This window comes from Clupea harengus, chromosome 12, assembly GCF_900700415.2.
Source record: "Clupea harengus chromosome 12, Ch_v2.0.2, whole genome shotgun sequence".
In the NCBI taxonomy this organism is placed as follows: domain Eukaryota; kingdom Metazoa; phylum Chordata; class Actinopteri; order Clupeiformes; family Clupeidae; genus Clupea; species Clupea harengus.
Genome location: NC_045163.1, coordinates 23,273,901 through 23,284,430, shown reverse-complemented (window position 1 = coordinate 23,284,430; position 10,530 = coordinate 23,273,901). Strand labels below are relative to the sequence as shown.

General features: G+C 41.3%; 1 protein-coding gene across 1 annotated transcript; it reads left to right on the top strand.

The window, feature by feature from the left end:
• Window positions 1-8,218: 8,218 nt before the first annotated feature.
• ier5l (immediate early response 5-like) lies at window positions 8,219-10,530 on the top strand. Its single transcript, XM_012839854.2, has one exon. The coding sequence runs from the start codon at window positions 8,376-8,378 to the stop codon at window positions 9,285-9,287; it is 912 nt and encodes a 303-aa protein (XP_012695308.1). The 5' UTR covers window positions 8,219-8,375; the 3' UTR covers window positions 9,288-10,530.

Below are 10,530 nucleotides of genomic sequence, written 5' to 3'. Positions count from 1 at the left end.
ATAATGTCCCACATTTTTCATTGGTCGTTTGGTTTTTGTAATTGTGAGAAATAAGAACACATGGATGCGTTGTTTTACCCGCCCGCCACATGAACCGCTTATGCCGTTGTGGCGTTGTGGATTTCTACTCGATTTAATAATAGCATTACATCAAAAGCAGCAACCTGGCTCATACAAATGCAACAAAGCCAAGCTTTCATCCAATGGCTGAGAAGGGAGCAGTGAAGACAGTCATCGAGAGGCTGTGACGGCTGTCAATCAAGCTGCAGACGTTGGGCCGGTGAACTCCTCTGCTACGTCACGACAACCAAACTTACACAAACTTTGCAGATAACGTAAAAGCTACCAGGCGACATCATGGCTCATCGTATCTTTCATGTAACGTAAAAGCGGCAGCCTGTATCTTAGCTACTGGTAGCTAGCTGGAGTGATGTGACTAGAGGACAAAGGATAGGTTGTTTATATGCCGAAAGGCAGAATACAAATATTTCTTATTCAGTTAGATAGAAATTGTATTAAAGTTTTAGGTCACCTCTCAGTGTTGGTAACATGTCCCACATTGTCCCACACACACTTACTACTCGTCCCACATTAGGTCTGTTTGCATCTGGTGACCCCAGACGCAAAGCATGTACTATAAAAGAGAATCATATTTTCAAAACTAAGTAACTAAATATTTCCATGACCATGGCACAGTTCTTGGAAAAACCTGGTTGAAACATTCACCTACCTTTCAGATTGCGGGGAGCAACAGTTTATTTCCCCCCCACATGTAATTGAGGATAGGGCAATTCATTTAAAGAACAGGTTGGAAGCCCACTTTACAGATGCTAATGTTACTATGTGTGTGTACCCATGACTTGGAGAGAATAGTAAACAAAACGTACTTCCATTGAAACGTTCTAATACAACAGCAAAAACACACGATTACGCTTTCAAGAGCTATACATGTTCCTTTGTTCCTTCTACAAGAAGCACACTGATTCTTTCCACTTTTTGTGTTTTTCTTTTTTGTGTTTTTCAATGTTTTGTTGATGCATTCTTGTCCCCTATTCTGAAGTGGGCATGTTCAAGAATGAATGTGTGTGTGTGTGTGTGTGTTTGTGTGTGTGTGTGTGTGTGTTCGTTCAGTGCTTTCTGTTTCTTCAGTGTACTCAGAATTCGGCTGTCTGGCAGCCTACAGGCATGGAGCGCTTTGCCTCCACCACAGATTTGAGAAATGTTGTGGAGTGATTTGAGAAACGTTGTGGAGTGCTTTCAAGATGCACTCAACAAGCAGTACACTAAACATACAGGGTTTCTTTAGACAGTGAACACCCACCCGAATTAGTGCTAACCACATTGTCCATCACTTCTGATGATAAAGTATGGGAGTTGTTGTATGACTGTATTTCAGTCACTTATTCCTCTGCAGAACCCAGACTTGCCGTACTTGCTCGGAACGTCATCCTTTCCAGGGCACGCAAAACGGACTGACACTGCCAATGTTGAACATTGCCGGAGGTTTATGTCGGTAGTTTCTGTCGGTTCTCCCTCACGTTTTCAACAGCAAAGACAGCCCATGTGTTGCGGTGCCGCTCCTTGGCATCGCACAATAGCGCTTGGTTTTTCCAAGTGTTGGTGGACGAGCCAGCGCACACTGCCACGTTCATGACAACTGTGTTTTCGGAGCCTGAAAACTGAGCTTTTTGAAAACTATGACAATACGGGCCCAAATTTAATCAAAACACCTTTCATTCTCCATGAAGCTTCAAGCTGAGCTGCCCCCTCCAAACCCTCCACCACGTCCTCAGTGGCAATGAATAGAAAATCTATTTCTGATTTGTCAAATCGTGTTCAAGTCCTACAGAAGGACGTAATCTATCAGAAACATCAATGGCCAAAGCCTGGGTTTGTTTGATATAAATGTACGCTAAATGATAGCAACTTTAAACTCTCTCTTTGCTGAGAAAAAATTTGTTCGCCCAAACCACATTTTGCTGTTGTTGAAAAATAAATAATTTATAGGATTTATCTCGTCTCGTGGTGTCATTGCTTTGATAATAATCTTGTTTGGTTGTAGGCAATAACTTGCAGCAGATGTTATGAAATAAATTTGATCTCAAAATGACCTAGCTAGCAACAGTGTTTTCACTTGTTTTTGCGTTTCTCAAAACGTCATGTGGACGCAAATCTTTTTGGAAATGCAAAAGAAAAAACATTGTTTTCAAAGCACTCCATTGTCATGTAGACAACATCAGAGTTCATGAGTTCTTCACCCTGGCATGAAACTCTATGTCTTTGTTGATGTGTCATGTTTGTTGTCATGTTGCTGTAGGTGTAGGCAATGTATTGGGGTATATTTTTTCACAAAAATTATTATACTACATTGGATACTCCTACTGTGCTATGTACTGAAATAATAAAAATATTCACTGTGATAAAGACCCATTCTCATCACAACATCATGAAATTCATCACAATTTTCAGAGACAAAACAATAAAATGTGTGGTTAAATACGCAAGGACACATGGTTTTGCAACATGGTAGTTGTGCAGTAGTTTGTATTATAGAGTATATTCTTAATTACTCACACTGCTAGGTAATATTAATTGGCCTATTTAAATGACAAGATTAGCAATGGGCCTATAGCATGTTTGAATATATACATTTATTTAAAACAATTTAGATAGTCTGTGGCGGGTGAGCGGTCATTTCGATAGTCAAGTTAAAGTTAAGGTGAAGTTACATAGCCACACATAATCTTAGTAAGTTTGCAGGAAGGTTAGTGGACATTTGACTAGGGACAAATAGTGATGCAGTATGTCCTCCGCTGGAACACACACTGTGTGCAAGATAGAGAGAGAGAAAGAGAGAGAGAGAGAGCAAAAGGGAGAGAGTGAGAGAGAGCGAGAGAGAGAAAGAGAGAGAGAGAGAGAGAGAGCACCGTAGTGAGTGAGGGGGGGAAGAGAGAGTGAGTGCACAAGTGAGAGAGAGGGGGAGAGCGACTGAGAGAGAAAGAGAGTGCAAGTAAGATAGAGAGAGAGCGAGATGGGGGAAGAGAGTGACAGAGAGAGAGAGAGAGAGAGAGAGAGCACCGTAGTGAGTGAGGGGGGAAGAGAGAGTGAGTGCACAAGTGAGAGAGGGGGGGGGAGCATACAAGTGAGGAGGGGGAGAGCATACAAGTGAGAGGGGGGGGAGAGCACACAAGTGAGGGGGGGGGGAAGCATACAAGTGAGGGGGGGGGAGAGAGCACACAAGTGAGGGGGGGGGGGCAAGTGAGAGAGAAAGAGAGAGAGCGCATAAGTGAGAGAGAGGGGGAGAGCGACTGAGAGAGAAAGAGAGTGCAAGTAAGATAGAGAGAGAGCGAGATGGGGGAAGAGAGCGACAGAGAGAGAGAGAGAGAGAGAGAGAGAAAGAGATGGGGGAAGGGGGATTCTTGGAGGGGAGGATTTGTTAGACAGCTCCCTCTCTCTTCCATGCTCTGAATCTCATCCACATTCTCAAATTCCACCCTCTCTCGTTTCTTTTCTCATACACTATTTCTTCATGCTCTCTCCTCTGTGCCCTCCTTCGCTGGTTCTTCTTCCTTAATCTTTCTCTTTCTCATCAACACACACACACGGTGACACACACACACACACACACACATATATATACTCAGGTGTGAGTGGGTGGTTTGGTGATGAACACACCCTTGAATGCAGGCATGCGGATGAGTCTGAACAGGTCACAGGAAGTCAAAATTCCAGTCAAGCTGGAACGAAGCTCACTGGTGAACTGAACAAGAGCATTCTCTCCTCACAAACGAGTGTGCATGCACACACACACACACACACACTAACACTCACTGAGAGATTGACACACACACACACACGCACACGCGCATACACATACACGCACACACACACACACACACATGTCTTCAGAATCTAACACAGCCTACAGCCTATTCATACTGTGGTGCTTTCTCAGTGGGAACTTGGAAAATAGGCCTATGCCAAGGTTATTTAAAAAGCTTTAAAAAGAGTTATTCAACAGAAAAGAACAATATGTCATTCCAATTTATTATTTATTCAAATTCTTTCTGGCTGTTTTTATTCTCTTCATTTCAACCCATCTTTATTTCGAATCAGAGAGGATTGTACTTCTTCTCACTCCGTTTCAAATTTTCCGACACACTTTGGATAAAACTGCTTTCCGACCGTGCCTTCTGAACACTTTACGGGAATTGGAACATGCCAGGATAGGATCATTGCCATAGCAACCAATCACTCGCCTACATAGGATGGGTATGGGAGGTCAGAACGAGTGGTTTCCTTGGAAACCGCACACATCGCTCAAACTGCGAGCACTCCCTCTCCCCGCGCGGTGGTGCGGATGGGGGTGGGCGGCTTTAATTGGCTGAAATGCAGCCTCTGGGTCTAACACCTCCCTCTGAGAGGAGAGCAAGCTCTTAAAGGGGAAATAAAATATAGAGCTCAAACTTGGTCTGTGTCATCATATCCTATTTAGCTATAGCAACTAGCTATTAGCTTTACATCAAAGTATTGTTGACCAATTTAGGCTAGTCCTCCTTATTTTGATAACTTTCAAACCTACATTGAATCGCATGCTGATCAGATTAAAATGGACAGCACAAAAGATCAGTAGCCCGAATACAATATAATTAATTTCATTTTCAACGTACTATGAATTCTTTGGGATAACTTTGGCTAAACATGGGCTAATTACCACAATATAACCTACCCTAGGCTTGAATTAAACGACCGTCAGGCGACCTTATTATATGATTCACGGATAACCAATGAGCGCGTAAAATACAAAAAGTTGCATAATAGTAAGGAATCGGATATTTTCTCGCTGGGCTTCACAAAGACTGCTATCTATTAAGATAAATTGAAATTCCTTTATCGTGGTCATTATTCAACATAAGGCTATTTAGTCTATGAAAATCCAATGAGTTACATTATCGGTTGCTTTGAAAACAGCTTTGTTGGCGATGACTGTTAATGTTGTCTATGTAACAGGGTGGAACCTTACCGTATACAGCACCAATGCAGCAGGACTCTAAGCAGACTACTTAGCCAAGCAGAACGGAATAAGAGCAAACTGCCCCTTGCAACAATAGGCTATATATTGTTCCTCACTTTGGCATCGGACAGTGCATGAAACGGAACAGTAATGCACGTTTTAGTCGAGATAAAAATGGTCTCGCAAAGGCAAAATGTTGACCCCTCTGATATCACGGATGTGCATGACTTTGTATGGCTGCATCGCACGATTTATATTGAGGTTGATTACTTTGCCTTTAAGTTCACAGAGCATCCATCTGCCACACAGTAGAAGCTCCGCCCTGATGCTTTAGCTTACCTACAGGTCCCTCTGCCACCAGAGTGGAGTGCCTGCGCTTGGCCCGAGCAACGCAAATCACACAACTTCAATTCCCACAATGCTCTCATGACAAGTTTGCAGGAATTGCAACTATTGCGGAACTTGTAGTTTTTCATCTAATTTTGTCCCCGCCAAAGTTGAAATGAATGGACACAGGTCATTCTAACTCTTGAAGGCAGACATCACACATCAAATCAGAGATGTCTACATGAAACGAGCACCAAATAAAAAATAAAAAACCTGAAACACCACAAACTAGGGCGGCATCCAATCAAAGGGTTTGGCTTTGTGGTCTCTTTTCACTTTTGAATGGAAATTACCATTTCATTTCACTGGATGTTTTTAAAATGTTGTTTGCTATTTTCCTTTTAGGCTTCGTTATTAAGGACCTGTGGCACACTGTCAGAATTCTTGCAGACCATATGGATCTTTCGGTGTCTCTCTTAAATTCTCATGTTTTTCAACTAGCATTCATTTCTGATTTTTACATCGTAAATGACCAAGGCATAATGGTGGTCAGAATGCCCATCCAATCTGAGTAACTGCAATGTAATGATTATAACTGCAGGATATCTTTATGGCATTTCTGTAAGTCTGTCAGTGTATTGCCTATTCATTTGAGAATCTGCATACAAGCGTGTGATTCTGTAGCAGTGCTTTTAAACGCCCAGAATTACAGCTCTGCGCTTTTCTGGTTAATCAAAGTGCTTTCTGTAGTCATGTCTCTTTTGACATTCTTCTGAGTAATGTCTTGATGTCTAATCTATTATGCTGTTACTAATACTAATATAGCAGTATGTTATGCATGTGTCATATACATCAAATACAGGACATTCAAACAGAAGCTTTGTTTTGAATGTTAACAGCTGAGTAATGTCAAAGGTCAAAGACATTTAATAGATTAAGGCAATTCTGAGGCATAAGACAAACAAGCAAAATAAGATAAAAAAGGTGTTCATATTGCAAAATTCTAGAGTCACAGAGATAATGCTTTTCCTAAACAGGTGTATTGCAAATTGCGTATCATAGTTTATCAAATATTTATTTACCAGTCACTCCAAAATTTAAACAGGAGATTTTGCTTAAAATCATTAAACAGTATAAATGCTAAAAATGTAAACAATAAACTGAAATGCTCTTCCATCCACGTACATGCTCGTACAATTCTGGTTTGGTAGTCTGCCTTAGTTTCACATTGCAGTTATTGATTTGTCCTCCTCTCCATGCATAGCTAAGAGAAGGCTATTCTTTTCCCAGACATTGTTAAGATGCAGAGGTGGTACAGCTCGGTCAGAGGAGCCTAGTAGATCTGAGGCCGCGGTTGCTCCAATGAATCTGTTGGATCTGTGCGATTGCCCTGGCAGGGCTCGGGGGGCTGAGACTCGGAGGGAAAGAGAGAGCAACCAGGAGAAGGGGGGTAGGGAGAACAGTGTGGATCACGGTTGAGGGTTTTAGAGCTTCCCCAGACGATTGAATAAGCAGACTGATATAATACACGTTATATGAATCAAATGTGGAATACACTTCTATCTTTAAAAAAAAAGAAAAAATGTGAATCAATGCGTGTTTAATTAGATGTGAGTGCAATGTATATGGTGTGAGACTCAATTAGAGATGTTGTACAGTGAAATTGGTATGTGCTTCAGATGAATGGGTGACAACATATTAGTGCCCGGGTACTTTATTGCACTAAACCTGTATATAACTGCTACTCCCATCTGCATTATCCAATAATAGCATACTATACATCATTTCATGATACCATTCATTATTTTATAGTGAAACCTGTGATTTCAAAAAACACATCAAATTGCATAATTTTTTCACCAGTTCACAATGCACTCATCCTAAATTTCCTTCGGGATTAATAAAGTATCCATCTATCTATCATCTATCTATCTATCACAGGTCAACATGTCTGTCATCTGATTTTAAAATACTGATAAATAATTGCTTTCACTTCAGTGCATTCTGATTAAGGCACATTCTGTCTCTCACAACTCATGTACAGTTGATAACCTTTATCATCAGAGGTCATGAATAACGCTTCCAAGTATTGGTATAAAGACACCAATATAAGAGTAGCTTGTGAAGGATTTAACCTCTCGTAAAGTCAGTCAGATCTGCTCTGGAGATCACATCATTTATCATATGCCTCTTCATAAAACAAATTGATACAGTTCCAAGACCATCAGACATGAATATGTCAATATCATACCCTATTTCATTTTATGAAAATACTGAAATCATTATTACCCTGCAATTACAACAGTGAAACAGCTTTAAAATATGAACAGAAAGCACATTTGATGTGTATTAATAAATGCAAGGAACTGTGAATTTACAACACAAGAACAGGAAACATCTGCAAATGGCAGATACTTAATACTGGATGGCATACTGTGTCTTATATGTCAAATATATTTCGTTGTTTTTAACTTTCAAATTGATCAAACTATTGATTTCGTTTTTTATACAGGTAGAACACATCGATTAGAAAACGTAGTGACATTATCTAGATGATGTCTCTGATGATGTCTACCCCACAATTTTGTCTTTTTTTAAAATGTCTGTGTTGTTTATAAAAGCGTACGGTTACACATGGGGGTACAGAACTTTTCTACTATTCGGTGCGCCTCATGAGGACATTCTTGTTGGGTAAAGTCAGTTTGGAATTTGAATAGCACAGAAGAACCGCCTCCTTCTGATTGGTGGGGAAACGAGAATTTGGGCGGAGTTTGTGTGTCAGTCATTGGAATATCTGGACGCTGTATGGCTGAAGGCCGAATGGGCAGAGACTGCGTCCAAATATATATACTATGGCAGCGCGTTCGAAGCAAATGCTCGCTTGCTCTCACTCTGTGAGTCTGGCGCTAACGTATTCAATGTGTCTCCATAGACTTGACTCAAACCTTCGCCCCAGAACGAAATATCGTGCTATACACTGATAGAAAGTCTGTTTTCTTCGTCCGAAAGGAGGAAGAACAACAAAACAGCAACAATGATCAACACTATGGAGTGTGGAGTAGATGCGCAAAGTCTAATTTCGGTTTCTTTACGAAAGATCCACAACTCCAGGACGCAGAGAGGAGGAATCAAGCTGCACAAAAACCTCCTGGTCTCGTTTGTACTGAGGAATGCAAGACAAGTGTACATGAACGAGAAGTACGCTGAGATCTACAGGATGCAGCAGTACGAAGAAGTGATGACCGTCTGCAACGAGATCCAGGAGCTGAACCCTCTCGAATTAGCCGAGGACTGCGAGGAACAGAGCGGTGAGTGCTGCGGCAGCGGCGCTGGGATCGAGTCGGCGAGCCTCTGCGGCGCGCTACTGCCAGGCAGCAACCAAGCAGCTCAGCCCGCTCTCCTACAGAATAATACTTGCGCTTCAGCCCTGTCTCTCCGAGCTGACGAGGGCTGTAAGGAGACGGATTCATCGTTCTATCGCAGCTGCTGTGCGGAAGCCTACCCAGTCTCGAACTGTGAGTTTTCTCCAGTGAACAGCATGCACTGCAACAAGACCACAGTACTAGATCTGGACACGCACGTAGTTACAACAGTTGAGAATGGATACTTGCACCAGGACTGCTGCGCCTCGCTCCAGTACTGCTGCCAGGGCGCACAAACCCCGGCCAAAAAGCGCAAGGTTGACTTTGGCTACTACGTGTCCGAAATCGAGGAGGTACCGGATTTTACACCGTGTAAAAGAACTAAGTATGAGGACTGTTCATACGCAAATACAGAACATTTGGACACGTCGAACATTTCCAATTTGATCTCGATTTTCGGGTCGGGGTTTTCGGGGCTGGTGAGCAGACAGACGGACTTCGAGCAAGCATTCAACGGACAGTTCTGTAGCAAACAAGCCCTAGCCAGCCTCGGAGCATGGACAAGAGCTATAGTAGCTTTTTGACTCTGTGGTAAATTAGAAACAACTTTATGAAATTGTACAAATTATAAAAGATATTGACTTTATTTTTGCAAATGGTTATTTAAGCATTGAAATTTCTGTTTGTTTCGGTTTATTGGGGATGCGGAGAACTAGTACCACATGTGATGTATCCTTTAAACAGAAAATGTCTACATTACACGAGCATTTGAAGTGGTTGTGAAATTATTCTAACGAAGTGAAATTTCGTTGCCTTAAGCCCAACACAAACTGCTAGCTATCGTCACACATGGAAAGTAGTTGAATGTCTCGCTCGCGGATTGCTGTCTATATCTCCCATATAGCAATTCTTACAGACCTCATTTGTAATGGCACTACATATATTAGATGAATCGTTACCTGAGATAAACTGTCTAAATCGGAAGGAGAGTCCTGAACTGTGGGTTTACAGAACATTTGTATTGTGACCTGTTCTATACAGTAAACAGCTCATGTTGTGGACATGCATAAAGGAGTGCTGTGGTACTTTGTCATGTGTTCTTCTCAAAATCCAGTGTATAACAGCTTTCATGTACAGTTCAACCATCTGAACTTAACTTAATCTGTAAGGTAAACATTGTGAGATGTAACCTACTTTAAGACTTTCTACACAGTCTAAGACCATACACCGGTTTAGTCCAATACTTGTGAAGATCTCTGGTTCATCTGATATGTATTAGTAGCTCTAGAACATGCAATTAAGGTAAACAAGGTTGGAAGTCAGTGAAGTATCTCACACTGTCTTGCAGCATCAGTTCCTTTGAGCATGTTTGTAGTCCTTTTGTGCCAGTCATCTCATCACACTCTACACTGGTGCCATTAATTAACACTACAACTCCCACAATGCACACCTTAACTTAATCAAGCCAAGTATTTTGGTGACAATTTGGTCTGATGAGCGTTCCTCACTGCCCTCCCCTTTAATCTTGGAGTTATTGATTAAGCCTTCACAGTAATTCATGACTCCAACGTTGTTTGGTTTCATGAGTTTTATTTTATTTTCTAAAACTTTAGACCTTTTGTTCTAAAAAGGCGAGCTCATGATTTAACCATACATCCTCACATTATATAAGCACTATGTGTACTGAAAGACGTTTTCAGGCGTTCTCTCCATATTTTGTTGGTATTCTTGTATTTTCTGTGTACATTAAAATTGTATATCACCGGGTAAAACTGTTTTAGAAAGTATTTGTTTAAAATTTATAATCTTAATAAAAAATGAAAATCA